The 16,456-nt window shown below is 36.9% G+C and overlaps 2 protein-coding genes across 3 annotated transcripts; both read right to left on the bottom strand.

The window, feature by feature from the left end:
- Positions 1-1,216: 1,216 nt before the first annotated feature.
- Positions 1,217-5,765, bottom strand: LOC107790221 (uncharacterized). 2 transcript variants are annotated; one of them, XM_016612128.2, is made up of 3 exons: positions 3,236-5,765; positions 1,892-3,151; positions 1,217-1,808 (listed from the first exon to the last, which is right to left on the bottom strand). In XM_016612128.2, the coding sequence occupies exons 1-3, from the start codon at positions 4,590-4,592 to the stop codon at positions 1,381-1,383; spliced, it is 3,045 nt and encodes a 1,014-aa protein (XP_016467614.2). In that variant the 5' UTR covers positions 4,593-5,765; the 3' UTR covers positions 1,217-1,380. The 2 variants fall into 2 exon arrangements, with proteins under 2 accessions (XP_016467614.2, XP_016467613.2); XM_016612127.2 differs by having other exon boundaries at positions 1,892-5,764.
- LOC142179444 (uncharacterized) lies at positions 3,257-16,456 on the bottom strand. The gene is made up of 3 exons (XM_075249496.1): positions 7,812-16,456; positions 5,808-6,014; positions 3,257-3,307 (listed from the first exon to the last, which is right to left on the bottom strand). Exon 1 carries the CDS (start codon positions 12,883-12,885, stop codon positions 11,959-11,961), a length of 927 nt encoding a protein of 308 aa, XP_075105597.1. The 5' UTR covers positions 12,886-16,456; the 3' UTR covers positions 3,257-3,307; positions 5,808-6,014; positions 7,812-11,958.

The following is a 16,456-nucleotide window of genomic DNA, read 5'->3' as shown; positions in this document are numbered from 1 at the left end:
GTTATTGAGTGAAAACTATATTTTTGTATTCATATACTCTATTAAATGTGCATTGTCCTTCCTTAGAAAATGGGTAGCAGTGGCACCTGCAGTTGTATTATGCAGGGGCAGATGGATTGTTGTGACGTGGGTTCAGTGGCACCTGCAGTTGTATTATGCAGGGGTGGATGGATTGTTGTGATGTGGGTTCATCTGAATCCAGTATTTTTAATGCGAAACATAAATTCACGTGTAAAAATGTACTAATTGCAACAAATAATAGGGAATCCATTATTATAAAAATACAATGTGTTTAATGGTAAAAACCTTAAAGGCTGAACCCATAAAGTTTAAATGTCTCTTCCTCATATTTGCACATCCCTCACAAGCAGTTGTGGAAATAGCTCAGCTCAGGCCATACTCAATAAGACTTTGGTTACTCAAACTTCAGCAAGTAGGCCTAAATTTCAGTGGGACAAATTATCGCATCAAACTGAGTGATGTGTGTGCACATGTAGATAAGTGTTCTGCCCTCCCAAGAAGCTGAGAATTATAGTTCAAAACTCCATTAAACAATTCCACTAGCTATCTGTTTCAACAATTTGAATCAACTAGGACAACAGACATCAATCATATCTTTAAGTCTTCAAAAAACTAACCTTAGGGAGAGAAGGAGAGGGGGCTGAGAGAGAATCGAGATGAGATTACCTGAACGCTGTGGAATTTGAGGATGGCCAGTAAAAGGTGGCAGGCTGGTGGAGATCGCAGGGGAAGGCCGAAGGTGGAGAGTGAGAGGGAGCTGCGTGAAAGGAATTATTAGAAAAATAAGAGTGGAAGTTTGAGTTTTAAGTCTTTTAGTCCAATGCAAAAAATGGGCGCACCCTTTAGAAGGTAGACAAGCACCATCTAAAGGTATCTTATTTCTTCCAAAGTGTAAAACCTTTTTCTGACTAAAAAGTAGAAATTTAAAAGCAACTATTGATAGGAATAATCTTTTACTTGCTACTTTATTGTTAGATTCTAGCAGATTTAATGAACTTAGCAGTGAGCTATATAATTCCTTCCTCCTTTTTTTCATATTTATTCTATTGACATGTGGTAGTTCCTTCTTCCTTATTAGCGTCTTAAAACAATGGCCTTGTCCTCCCTTTCAAATTGTTTCGTGTTAGCTATGCGTTGTCGCCAGTTGATTGATGAAGGAAAAGAAAAATACCATTTCAGAAAAAAGGGGTTTCTGTAGCAAAACAAGTCCATGGTAGCAGAACTCTAAATCTAAAATTGTATTTGTACAATCTAGTTTTCACTACTTCATATATTAGATCTGCTTTAAACTGCTACATGTTCTATCTTGGAGTCTTATTCTAAAAGCCTATCACTCTCTCTCTGACTCTCTCTATCCACCTATATAAGTGATATAAAACCAACATCATCATTATCCTCAATCCTCTCCCGTCTGGAGTTCTTGAGGAGCGGTGAAGCATCACGTTCGGTTTCATTTTTCTTCTCTCCATATACCAGCGTATTGTTACATTGGAACAGGATTTGCAGAACCTGCTTCATGGTCGGCCTTGATGAAGGAAATGTGCTAGTGCAAAAGATCCCGAGCTTAAACACATTGCTCATTTCATCCAAGTATTGTGGCTCCTTTATCGCCTCATCTAAGACATTGACTATGGGATATCCTTGTTGGATACGACGCCACGCCCAGTCTGCAAGGCACGAGTCCTCGTCTCCATAATTGGCTTCTTTCCCAGTTACCAGTTCCAAAAGGATGACTCCGAAGCTATATACATCGATCTTCTCATTCACCTTAGTTGTACGTGCATACTCTGCAAAAGCAATATGGAAATGAAAACATATTCTAGGCCAACCATATCGGAACTTGTAATATTGTAAGATAGTTTTACTTTACCTGGAGCGATGTATCCAAAAGAGCCAGCCACTGCTGTCACTGTATTATCTCCAGGCTTGGCCAGTATTTTGGCGAGGCCAAAATCTGCAATTTTTGCATTGAAACAAGAATCCAAAAGGACATTGCTTGATTTCACATCGCGATGAATAATAGGTGGCGAGCAGTCGTGGTGCATGTAGCACAAGCCTCGAGCAGCTCCAATTGCAATTTGCAGCCTCTTAGGCCATTCCAATACTAAATCAGAAACATTGCTTAACCTCTTATTCTGCTGAAGCCATATATCCAAGCTCCTACTCTCCATGTATTCATAGACAAGAAGCTTTGACTCTTCACTGGATATACAGCACAATAGTTTCACTATATTGGAGTGTCGAACTGTGCCTAATATTTGAACTTCAGCTAGAAACTCTTTTTCAAGCTTGTGATCCAACTTCTGGTTATTCCAAATCTTCTTGACAGCAACACAGTTTCGTGAACGGTTTAATGGCACGAGGTAGACTTGTCCTGATCCTCCACTTCCAATTGTGTTCTTCTCAGTAAGATATGGTACAATATCTGCCTCTGTGAAGTCTAACTTGTGAAATGAGGTGAGCTTCCATGTCAAAACCGATTCTTGCTTTCTTTTCCTATAGCTTCTCAACACGAACAAACTATATAAAGCAGCCACCAGTGTTGCTACTCCACCTACACTTGCAAGAGCAGCAAGAAGTTTGACGGGGAGCTTATCGGACTTCCCCGTTTTCCCCTTGCAAAAGCCAAGTCCTACTGATGGATCACTTGCACAAAGACCAGGGTTACTTAAGAAGCTCCGATCAAAAGCTGCATTCTCTAACTCAACGGGGATTCTACCAGTTAGGCGATTGGAAGAAAGGTTGAGTGAGGCTAGCCTCAAGTTACCTATCTCAGGTGGAATTTCACCTGATAACAGGTTGCTTGACAAGTCCAAGTCAATTAGGTTTGGCAAAAGGCCAAGTGCTGCTGGTATTTGTCCTGAAATCTGATTTCTGCTGGTTTTTAAAGTAGTAAGAGAATTCCAAGAGACTATATTCGACGGAAAACTCCCGGATAGTTTATTACCATCCAGCAGAAGTTCTGTTAACTTTGGAAGAACAGTCAATTCTTCAGGAATTTTACCAGTAAACAGATTATTGCATGCTCTGAATACCCTTAAATTGTACCAAGTACCCATTTCAGCTGGTAATTCACCTGAAAACTGGTTATTCCTGATATCAACCTGAGATAAATTTGATGCCACTCTTTCTGGAAGTTGACCAATTAACAAGTTATCATTTAACAAGAAAGTTGACAAATTCTTTGCTGTCCACAAACCATCAGGAATCTTACCAGTAAGCCTGTTTTTTTCAACTCGAACGGCCCTCAAACTATTACAGTTTCCAAGAGATTCTGGTAGCTCACCTGTAAGATTGTTATTAAAAGCAAGCATCATAAGCAATCCCTTGTTATAACATAGAGCCTCTGGTAATTTTCCAGTAAAATGATTTTGGAAAACCTGGAAATCTCTGAGCATCGAAAACCGACCAAAATCTGGTGGAATTTCACCAGATAAACTGTTCCCAAAAAGCTTAACATCTACCAATACTGGCAATTTGCCTATGCCTATTGGTAAATTCCCTGATAATTGGTTCATAAACAGAGATAACCCTGTCATTTTGGTCAGCTCTCCAAAATTTTCTGGTATCTTCCCTGTTAAGCTGTTGTCAGACAAATCAATAACCTCCAAATTGAAGGACTCAATAATCTGAGGAATCTCTCCTGTCAATCTATTGGTATAGAGATAAACTATGGTCAGATTCTTGGTCTGAAACAAACTGCTAGGGATGCTACCACTCAATCCATTTATTGATAAGTCCAAAAATTCCAAAGCTAACATGTTGCCAATGCTTTCTGGGATTTCTCCTATCAAATTTATTTCACTCATCCAGATATTTTTGAGTTTCTTCAACTTGGTAAAACTTGATGGTATTTCTTGAGGTGCAAACTTATTGAGATTTAAATTCAGAGATTCAAGATTTGTCAAGTCGCCAATTTCAGCAGGGAAAGAGCCATGGAAAGCGTTTGAAGCAAACTGAAGTTCTTTGAGCTGTTTTAGACCTCCAATTGCTGGAGGAATGTCACCAGTAAAGAAGTTTGCTGTTATGTTGAAGTACTGAAGCTTAGGCGAAAGCCGGTTGATGTCATTAGGAAGGCTGCTGTTCATGAAGTTAAAAGAAAGGTCTAAGTATTCAAGATTGGAACAGTTGTAAAGAAGAGTAGGGAAAGGACCAGGGATGATGTTGTAGTTAACATCAAGAAAGGTGAGGTTTTTGAGGTCACAAATAAATGGTGGGATTGGTTTGGAAATGTTGAGATTAACGAGACGAATGGCGCTGACTGAATTATCATGTGTGCAGCTGATCTCCGGCCAAGTGCAGTGGTCTGATGATGAAGTCCAGTGGTTGAGGAAGAAGGGAGAAGTGGTGGAAAATTGTTGTTTTAGTTGAAGTAAAATGGTTTTTTCTTTATTGGAGCTAGGCTGGGAATTTACATGGAAGGTGAAATGGACAAAAGTGAAAATGCAGAGAAGGATTTGGGGAGCTGGGATTATTTTAGTTTTGGACATTTTTCTAAGGAAGATAGTTTCTATGGGTAATGATTGAAGGAGTGTTGAAAATGAACCATGTTGTTGGCTTGGTAATGGCATCTCTCATCCCTGCTAACTTATAAACTATCGACAGTAATATCATAATACTATTCAAATTCTGTGTTCATTTTTTAATCAATTTCCATTAGCTCATTGTTAGTCTTCTTAAATCTTAATCAATCATTAAAGCAACTCTTAGTATTTACTTATTTTTCTATTTCTATCTAGAAGAGAGGTTTGTCCTAAGTGGAATAATTAGCTAGAAGACTAATCCTCAACAGCAAAGCATGGTGTGATCTTTTTCTCGCTGGTGGCGTAGACTTTGGGTCAGTCAACTAAATATATGGAGTATATCTTTCTATTATACACACTTTACAGATCTGATCTCCAACAACTTTTTCCTTGTTTTCTCGTAGAATTTATATTCAGGTTCCACGGAATTGCATCTTTTAACATTTAGATACCTTGGTTCATGCACAATTGTATACCAAAAAGTCAGCTGACATGGAAGCTTAGTAGTTTAATACACGTTAATTCAGAGTTACCGGTTCTAATATATTACTCCCTCCAGTCTACAATAAGTGATTTTTTGGTTTTTTTCTGGGTCCAAAATATATGATTTTTCTAGATTTCAAGAATGAATTAATTATTTTTTCCTACATTGCCCTTGGAGTAAATAATGTTGGAGTATGTGTTAGGAGTTTTTATGTGAATAGTTAGTAAATGTTAATATGATCAATTTCATTGATAACTAATATTAAAAAGTGAATTTTTTAATTTGTATGCAAACAACCAAAATCATGTATTATGGACCAGAGGGAGTAATTATTTATCATAAATAAACATGACACTGGACTAATAGGTTGATTTTGTTATAGAAACCCTTATAACTAAGATTAATTAAAATTTCACCGGTATTTTCCTTCCCGTGTTCTTAGCCGAATCTAAAGCACATTCGATTGTGAATACAGTAATTATTATATAGAAATTTGAGATGCACCTGAATTTCAAATCCTAAACCCGTTACTCCGCTACCCTTCCTCTCCTTTCCCACTACTAAGAAAATAAGTTATTCAAAGCATTAAAGATAGAAGCAATCTCAATTGGAAATCTCACATATTTATTGGTGGCTTATATTATTTGTTGTTAGTCAAGGAAGCTTCCTAGTTGAAACGTGTCATAGAGTTATATGCGGCAGAAAATATAGCTAATGCCATTTCACAGTGACCCCACTTGTTATATAGTACTGGTAGTAATTACAAGTAGATGACACACCTTTGTTGACGGAAGACTCCTAAAGATAGTGCACATTGACTTTGAATCCTTTTTGGTGAAGCAGCTTATTGTCATCCTTCCGTTTCATAAGCAATGTATTGGCCAAATTAAGTTACCTCATCCACATAAATCCACTAGAAAATGTCTAGTAGTTAAATGCCAAAATCTCGAACCTATTCAATTTTTTGCCATCGCCTGCCCGTCATCCTGATCATTTGCGTACATCATCTCCATGTGAGTGGGAGGTTGATCCAATATTTAAATTTTATAAGTTTAATCTATAAGGTTTTTGATATTGAACCAATTATATTGTTAAAGTTATGAGTTTATATCTTATTATTATTTGTTGTAATTTTGGTAGATTTTTACAAATAAATTTATAATTCGCGTCGAAAGTAAATGAATTATTATTATTATTATTATTTGGTTAAATTCTTCCTTATGGGTTATATCTACATGGATTAAACAATCCAAGTGACTAAATTATCCTTCTTCCCAAGCCTTTCTTTAGTAGAATGACAGTAGCTAGCCACACTAAAGGGCTGTTATTTAAGAATTAGTCAGTGCGTCCTGAATATCACTTTTTCAGTTTAAAATGCTCTAAATTGTCCCGGAGTTAAGATTTTTAGTTTAGAATTTCAAGACAAAATAAGTACTGACTAGATCTCTAAATAGCATCCCTGATAATGGCTATCTATGCGCTTGAAAGTAAGAATGTATGCAGTTTAAAACCAAATATATGTTTTAGATTATATACCGTATATCTCATTTTAATACAAAAAATCAAATACCGTGAAAAAATATAATATTTGTCACACCTCCTTTTTACCTACACCCCGGGAAGGGATGTATAAGGGAGTTTTTTCATCTTAAAGTGACAATCGAAACGGGATCATTTTATTAAAAATTCAGAGTCGCCACTTGGGATAATTTAAGGTGTCCCAAGTCGCCGGTTCAAATTCCGAGTCGAGGAAGAGGTTGACTCTATATTACAGTCCGCGAGCCAGAAATTCGGGTAAGGAATTCTGTTAACCCGGGAGAAGGTGTTAGGCATTCCCGAATTCCGTGGTTTTAGCACGGTCGCTCAACTATTATATTTGGCCTATTTACTGATTTTAATACATGGTTTAGCCTATGATACAATTTTAACTAATTAACCGCTTTTAATCATTTTTAAGGAAGATTGCAACGTCATTTAAAATACGTCTTGAACCACGTCACATAAATGCATCCGCGGTCCACGACACATTTTATTTAACGTTGTTGGGATTTGGATTTGGGTCACATAAATGCACACCCGAGTTTAGGAAAGTAACTTTTTAAATAGCGCGCCTAAAGCAACTACGCACTTTCAGGTTTGCGAGGGCCATGGAAAATTCAACTAAATGGCACGCCTCAATTTCTAAGGATTAAAATTAAAAGGGTGAGGGCCACACATTTCAAGATTTTATTTGGTACGGCACACCTCAAATTATTAAAGGAAAAGCATTCAACTAAGTGAACTACAGATATTCATATTTGAAAAACTAACTTGAAACTGAGTATCACAACTACACCACGGGAACCGTACCCGTAGTTATGATGACTTTACTACGTACCTAAAGCAAGCTACGATGATCATGATTTTCCTAAAACTAATTTTGACATTATTGCAAAGCATGATTTCTGGATATTTGTAGAAGAAAAGTGAATTTGATCACTACCAGATTCATTATAAGGTTATTGAAAAATATTTACAACTCAAAGCATTATTACAAATTCCGTTTTCCAATCTTAATTTGTAGACATGATTATTGTATTCCAAAATTCAAGCATTCACTATGTGGCCAAGGATCACATATCTTTCAACCTTCTCGTCCATCAAACAGGTAAGCAACAAATTTAACAAAAAGGCTAATGAGACCTAACGATTAACAGAGAGAATGCAATATTCATGAAGCTAAATAAGAAAGATCATATACTCACAAACAATATCTTAACAGAGCAATAGTGGGAGATATGGACCTTAACATTAGCCGAAAATTGATTGTTTCACTGCTTTGAATTCAAAAATATGACAAACCGCAGACGGGAACTCGCATCGGTGTCGAAAAGCCGAAACCAAAACGACCTCACTCAAACTTCATCGGATTCCATGGTTTCACAATCAAAAATCAGAAAAGGAGCTAAAATTTTAAAAGCCATGAACAAAACCTTTCTTTGAAGCCGTATTTTATCTCAAATTTCCAAAAGAATGAAGCTGCAGTAGCGAATACTCTCCGACGTCGGTAATCTTGACTAGCGAATTCGTTTTTGGAAAGAGGCGAAGAGGAGTGGAGGTGTTGGTAATTGTTCTGATGAGTTCGAAATCAAGGAGAAATTTGAGGAATTTGTTAGGTATTGAAGCAAATTCAAGTGATGATTTCAAGAGAAATATTAGTGTTTTGTTCGAAAAGGTATTGCTTGAGATTTCTTTTTGTTCTTGTCGTCTAGCTGCTGCCGTTTTTTGTTGTTGTCTAGGTCTAAGAATTGAAAAACTTAGGGTAGAGTTTCTATAATTGGGTATTGAAAAACTTTATATGGAAGTGGGAAGGGATGATGGCCATTGGATTAGAAGGAAATAGATGGCTAGGATTAAATCTTGCACTTAAATGGGCTAATGGGTTGGGAAGAATGGGCTAATGGTAATTGGGTTGGACCATGTCTTTTTTGTGTCTCAATTTTGGGCTAAGAAGACTCCAAAATTATTATTCAAAACCATAGCTAAATTCCTTTAATATAAGATAACTATACTACATGATGCAAAAATAAATTCTAATTAATTAAACTAAACTATATTAAAACATGAAACTATTATATATTTTTTGTATTTTTCAAGATTATATAAAGATAAAAATAAGGTACTATTTTTGTATTTTTTTTACTTTATGAAAGGTACATAAAATAAAATATTTTTGTAATTTTTATTTTCTTGTAATAAAATAAAGTAAAATAGTCAAAATTAGTTGAAATAAAAATATTAGACCTAAATTAAATATTTACATGCTAAAATATATAAAATCTTGGGGAGGGTCAAAAATTACATGTCTACAATTGTCCCTCTTTGACTGAAAACGCGGAGAGTTTTCAGACAAAGAACGACTAGACAGGTTTTTTGACACGACCCTTATTTGGAGAGACTAAAACTAAGAGGAAAAAGGGAATGTGACTGAGCCCTGGTATCTGAGCTGTCTACATATCCTTGGCTATAAAGGAATCAGGCCACGTGTAGTTCAGAAGTGAGTGAGATGATAGAGTATGCCGAGGTGGAGAGCCAGTCAAGGTGCCATTCTGCCCAGGTTCCGGTCCGCGGTCCCGTTATTACATCAAAATCAAAAATAAAAAAGACTAACTAAGCCTATCAGCTACGAGTTACAAGATTCCTATCTATGAGTTTTCTGAAGCTTGATCTTGAGTCTTGGTTGATTCTTCATGCGGACCCTAATCTGAATCTTGATACTTGTTAGCCGCATGTGTTGGTTCAATCTTCTTCAGCTTTTCAAACCAAGACGGGACATGCAGAGCTTATGACCTCAGCCCTGTCTTGAGCAGCTCACATCTTTCATTAACTTCTGCATTTGGATTCACTTCTTGTCTTTCTTGAATCTTGGGCAGCTTGGCTTCTGCTCAATCAGCTTGAGTCGGTCTCAAAAGACTTTTGTTCTGCACCAACTCTGATTATTTCACACCAGTACCATTTGTATTTGCAGCTCAAACAGCCTTATCCCAATTGGAGATCTTTGCTTAGGTGACATTTTCCGATATCTTGAATGACTTCCTGCTTTTGAGCAACTTGTCTGTCAGAGAGAATCACCAGCTATCTTTGCTTGCGCCAAGTAGGCTGACAAGAGTCTTTTTGGGGAAGCCTTTGTATGAATCCTCATGGTATATTGACGGAAACAACTTAGTGCTGGCCAAATTTGCTTTATGCAATTGAAAAGCTGGTAGCAGATTTTGAAATCTTTTCTTGCTTGTTTTGACAAGGACCAACTCGGAGTGAAGGACACAATGATGCAAAGAAACAAGTATTAACAAGAAATGCCCTTGTCGGAAGGACAGAAGGAAGAATTCTTTTTTCTTCTTTTTTTTTTCTTTTTTCTTTTTCAATAACTAGCCTTAATGATAATGACATGCATTTTGGACTTAATGGCCGATCTACCAAACTAATCCAATCTTCCCTTTTACCATTCTTATGACCTTTGAAGTCGGGCTTGTTTATGCCAATTCTTCGCATCAGCTTCACGACTCACTTTCGACAAGTAGTGCCCGAGGGGTTTTCACCAATAAGTCTCTCTCATTTATTTATCTCTGCTTACCGTCGCCTTACAGTGCCCGTGAAGGTTTTTACTAGTAAGACTCTCATTTTTCTTTTTCTTTTTCCTTTTCTTTTTCTCACTTTTTGTGAGTAACTTGACAATGCTATATGTCGTGTGACAACCGTTGCTCATTGCATTCTTCTCTTGGCATTCTTGAAGGCATATCGAGAGGTCTTTATTTGGAAGGTTTTTGGATAGGGTTGGACGAAAAGCCGACATGAGGCTCAAAACAGAGTAGAGATGACGGGGTTGTATACTTACATCTTTTGGAATCGACTCTTTTAAAAATAAAATAAAATCTTTGCCCTAGTTTCAGCTATTGAGGGAATTTTTGGATTTTTTTTCTCTTTTCTGAATTCTTATTTGGTTGGACCTAACCGTGAAGCTGCCTACGTATCCTTATTTTTTAAGGAATCAGGTCGAACGTAGTTCAAACATCTGACCTAACTATTTTTTTCATTTTTCTTTCTGATGTTTTTTCCTTTCTTTTCTTTTTTCTTTTTTTTTTCTTTCCTTTTCCTTTGTTTTCAAAACAAGTTGCCCCAACTCCTATTTTTTTGGGCATGGACCTTTGATAAATCTTTTTTTTTTGAACTTTCTAAGAATTGCCCCAGTTTGTACTCTTGGGACATGGATTTTTTTCTTTGTCTTTTTTTTTTGACTCTAAACTTGATTCCAAAAGAGGGTAGTCAAAGAAAATAACACAGGCTCAAAGGGGTAGCAAAGGATATAAAGTGTTTGGGTAGCAGAAAAAGGGTCTCCCAACCTCAAGAACATCAAACATGGTATCTTTTCGCGATCACAGCATTGACGAACATGTCTGTCTTCTTGGTGTGCCATGGTCACAAGACATTTTTTCATCTCTTAGTGTCAAACTTTCCAACAAACATCAATTGATTAAACATCCTTAAGCCCGATCTTCACAATGATTTGAAGGTGAATTTTACTCGACCTTAGTTCCAAAGTATTCCAACTCTTTATTCATCCTCAAACGTATTTTTTTAGTTATCGAATTCCAGATTAAATCAGTTCCTAAGATCTGGCCAAAATTTCCGCATGCATGTCATGTCTTAGAACTAGCGAGAAAAGAACTAGGAACAGAATGACACAAAAGGACAAATTGTATTTTATTGAGTAAAGGATGAAAGGGTTTTACAACTAGACAAACAACCTAAATACGAGTTACAACCTTAAAATAACCCGAATAATGAAAATGGAAACAAAACAGACAGACAAGACTCACACAAACAGAATAGAGGGATAGAAGGGTTTGACTCAATAAAACAAATAAAATCTGGATCACAACCCTGAAATAACTCAGATAAGAGAAAAAACATCAAAACAAACTACCAATATTCCTTCCTAGTGAGAAGGGAATGACTTTTCAATTGCTAAGCTTGTCATTTAGCCATAAATTTGCTCATCGGAATCAGTGGAGCCTTATCCAATTTCAAAATCATTAACTTTAGTTAGTAAATTCCCGAGAGGATTCTCATACTCCCTATCACCACACATCATCCCCACAAAGTGTGCATCATCATGTGCAGGTAAAAGATTCTGTGCGATATTCTGGATGCCACTGCCTTGGATCACAATTAGGTTTTCCTGGATCATCCTTTCTATTTCTCTTTTCAAATCCTGACAGCTTTCAACATTGTGCCCCTGGGCATTGGAATGGTATTCACACCTTTTAGAAGGGTCAAAGCTTCTCGCACATGGGTCCACATGATTTGGAGGAATAGGTGCAATCATATCATAATGCTTTAACTTCTTCAATAAGCTTGCATAGGACTCTCCTATTGGTGTAAAATTATCTTTCAACCTTTGTTCCCTTTTATACCTCTGGCTTGGATGTGGGTTATATGGCACCTGAAAATTTTGTGGAGGCTGTTGGAGATTTCGTGATGCTCGTGCTTGCCTTCTGGGGTGTTTTGGTGGCTAGACAACATACTGAGGTGGAGCAACAGAGTATTGAGGGTTCTGAGGTGGATAATACTGCTCAGGGAGTCATGGAAAACTTGAGGAGGCTGCTCATACCTTCTAGATGTTCTCCTGGGACCTCTTCTCGACCCTAATGTCATCATGATTTCTTCAACCTTCTCATTTGTGTCGCTAAAATTATCAGACTCAACCCGGACAGCCTGAGTTGCGGCTTTAAAAACTGCTTGACTTATAATTTTGCCTGTCTTAAGACCATTCTCTACCATTTCTCCTATTTTGATTGCTTCCGAGAAGGATTTGCCAACTGCGGACATCATGTTTTGAAAGTAATTTGGCTCTTGCGCTTGAAGGAAGATAGTGATTAGCTCGTGGTCATCCATGGGTGGCTTAACTCGAGCTGCTTGCTCTCTCCATTTAATGGCATATTCCCTGAAACTTTCACTTGGTTTCTTCTTCAGGTTTGAAAGGGAAATGCGGTCTGGGGCAGTGTTAATGTTGTATTGGAACTGATTGACAAAGGCCTGTGCCATGTCATTCCAGACGTACCAGCGAGATGTGTCTTGATCCAAAAACCATTCGGATGCTACTCCCGTAAGGCTTTCACCAAAATAAGCCATCAGCAATTCTTCGTTTCTTCCTGCACCTCTCAGTTGATTGCAATACCTTTTCACGTGGGCTATGGGGTCTCCATGTCCATCATACTTTTCAAATTTGGGAGTCTTGAAACCAGGCGGCAAGTGGACATCGAGGAACATGCATAGATCTTTGAAGGCAACACTCTTTTGACCTGCCAACCCTTGCATGTTTTTCAACTGTTATTCTAAGTTTTTCACTCTTTGGGTCATTTCTTCCTGTACCAGCTTTCGGGAAGGCTTCTTAATGTTTGCAGGAAGATCAAATGAGTATGAGTGGTACTCAGGAGAGTGGTATTGCTCTTGTTGTGTAGCAAATTGTGACTCATGACGAGGCTGTCCTTGACCACTGGCCCATGCTTGACACATTTCGGTCATTTGTTGTTTCAGTATTCTATTTTTCTCAAACACAGTAGACTCTGGTTGAACCCTCTGACCCTGAGTCTCTTGAGCACTTGTAACAGCTTCGATGTCAGTTATCTTTTTTCTTTGAATCTTGTGTTTCCAGCTTATCACAAACCGACCACCTCAACTTTCTTCACAATTCAAAATAAAACATGTTAGAATGGACTCAGTCGGTCCTTATTATTATCAATATTTTTTCATTTCTTCATTTTTTTTCTTTTTAATGGTGATCGAACCTGATGTGGGTTGTCTACGTATTATGTGGGAACATGAATCAGATCTTGCGTAGTTCGGGAAAATCATGAATAAAGGAAATAAACTAACTCTTTTTTTTTATTTTGAAATTCGTTTTTTAAAGAAATACTTACAAAGAAGAAAGAAAATATTTTTGGATTTCAATTTTTTTTAAGGATTTTTGAAAAGAAAGACTTCTAAAGAAAAGAAAAAAAATATTTTCTTGAATTTTAACTTCTTTTTCTTTTCTTTTTTTCTAAAAATTTCGAAAGAAAAACTTCTAAAGAAGAAAGGAAATATTTTTTGGAATTTTACTTTGCATTTATGAAAGAAATACTACAAAAGAAAAGAGAATTTTATTTTGAATTTGCAAACAAATATTTTAGGATTTGAGAGAGATTGGAAGAAAATAAATTTGTATTTATTTTTTTTTTAAAAAATGGGGTCTAAAAGAAAGACTTTCTAAAGAAAAAAGTAAATGAAAATATTTTTTGGATTTTTTTTTTTTAAAAAATGGTGTCTCAAAAAAAAAGTCTTTTCTAGAGAGGAAGTAAAGGAAAATATTTTTGAATTTATTTTGAAAATTATGGGCCGGAACCGATGAGTTTGCCTACGTATCTCACATCCGGTGAGAATCAGACCCGCGTAGTTCGCCCAGTTTTGACGGAACAAAAGAAAATATGACTTATTTTGAAATGACTTTTCTTTTTTTAAAAAAAAAATTCAACAGAATTTCAGGGTAATTCAAATACCTACCTCTCACTCTCTTTTCTTTTCTCTTTTTTTTTTTCGATTTTCATTTTTTTTTATTTTCTTTCCCTATTCTAGTAGCCAGTCAGCATGCAAGCCGAAACAAATAGATGCGCAAGTAGCACGTAAGATGTATCAGGATGGTCTTTTTAATTTGGGTACACCTGTCCTAGACAGACCCAACCCCTGTGTTGGGTCCCCAAAGTCAAATGCACGTGATGCAAGTAAGCGTTCCTACTAGGGATCTGGCATGAGGTTGTGTTATACTAGGTTTAAAAACCTGGGTGTATTGTTCTAGACCTGGCTTACCCGAGCGGACAGATCGAGTCGAGGGGGGGGGGGCAGCGTACCAGGAATACAGAAGCTTCACCGACTTTGAAACTTGTCCGAACCTCGTTCTAAAATTGGGATAAGACTCTAACAGAAAATAAGTCACACGAAGTGCACACTTCCCAGATGATTTAGAAGACTTAGAAAGAAGAGGGGGTCTCATAGCAATTTATATACAATCCAAACAATATCAAAGCGATAAAAGTGGCATTTAGCACATTAGGCTCAACATGTAAAAATCAGATAAAACAAACCAACTATAACAGTTATTCTAAGCTCGAATCTTAAACCCTGAACCGAAGTTCTGGGTTTGGGTCCCCAGCAGAGTCGCCAGAGCTGTCACACCTCCTTTTTACCTACACCCCCGGGAAGGGATGTATAAGGGAGTTTTTTCCATCTTAAAGTGACAATCGAAACAGAATCATTTTATTAAAAATTCAGAGTCGCCACTTGGGATAATTTAAGGTGTCCCAAGTCACCAGTTCAAATCCCGAGTCGAGGAAGAGGTTGACTTTGTATTACAGTCCGCGAACCAGAAATCCGGGTAAGGAATTTTGTTAACCCGGGAGAAGGTGTTAGGTATTCCCGGATTCCGTGGTTTTAGCACGGTCGCTCAACTATTTTATTTGGACTATTTATTGATTTTAATACATGTTTTAGCATATGATACAATTTTAACTAATTAACCGCTTTTAATCATTTTTAAGGAAGATTGCAACGTCATTTAAAATACGTCTTGAACCACGTCACATAAATGCACCCGCGGTCCACGATACATTTTATTTAACGTTGTTGGGATTTGGATTTGGGTCACATAAATGCACACCCGAGTTTAGAAAAATAACTTTTTAAATAGCGCGTCTAAAGCAACTACACACTTTCAGGTTTGCGAGGGCCATGGAAAATTCAACTAAATGGCACGCCTCGATTTCTAAGGATTAAAATTAAAAGGGTGAGGGCCACGCATTTCAAGATTTTATTTGGTACGACACACCTCAAATTATTAAAGGAAAAACATTCAACTAAGTGAACTACAGATATTCATATTTAAAAAACTAACTTGAAACTGAGTATCACAACTACACCACGGGAACCGTACCCGTAGTTGTGATGACTTTACTACGTACCTAAAGCAAGCCACGATGATCATGATTTTCCTAAAACTAACTTTGACATTATTGCAAAGCATGGTTTCTGGATATTTGTAGAAGAAAAGTGAATTTGATTACTACCAGATTCATTATAAGGTTATTGAAAAATATTTACAACTCAAAGCATTATTACAAATTCCGTTTTCCAATCTTAATTTGTAGACATGATTATTGTATTCCAAAATTCAAGCATCCACTATGTGGCCAAGGATCACATTTCTTTCAACCTTCTCGTCCATTAAACAGGTAAGAAACAAATTTAACAAAAAGGCTAATGAGACCTAACGATTAACAGAGAGAATGCAATCTTCATGAAGCTAAATAAGAAAGATCATATACTCACAAACAATATCTTAACAGAGCAATAGTGGGAGATATGGACCTTAACATTAGCCGAAAATTGATTGTTTCACTGCTTTGAATTCAAAAATATGACAAACCGCAGACGGGAACTCGCATCGATGCCGAAAAGCCGAAACCAAAACGACCTCACTCAAATTCCATCGGATTCCATGGTTTCACAAGCAAAAATCAGAAAAGGAGCTAAAATTTTAAAAGCCATGAACAGAACCTTTCTTTGAAGCCTTATTTTATCTCAAATTTCCAAAAGAACGAAGCTGCAGTAGCGAATACTCTCCGACGTCGGTAATCTAGACTAACGAATTCGTTTTTGGAATGAGGCGAAGAGGAGTGGAGGTGTTGTGATTGTTCTGATGAGTTCGAAATCAAGGAGAAATTTGAGGAATTTGTTAGGTATTGAAGCAAATTCAAGTGATGATTTCAAGAGAAATATTAATGTTCTGTTCGAAAATGTATTGCTTGAGATTTCTTTTTGTTCTTGCCGTCCAGCTGTGGCGTTTTTTGTTGTTGTC

The sequence above is a fragment of the Nicotiana tabacum genome, chromosome 1, assembly GCF_000715075.1.
Source record: "Nicotiana tabacum cultivar K326 chromosome 1, ASM71507v2, whole genome shotgun sequence".
NCBI classification, from domain to species: Eukaryota; Viridiplantae; Streptophyta; class Magnoliopsida; order Solanales; family Solanaceae; genus Nicotiana; species Nicotiana tabacum.
The sequence above is the reverse complement of the archived record's forward strand: the minus strand, read 5'-3'. Positions and strand labels throughout refer to the sequence as shown.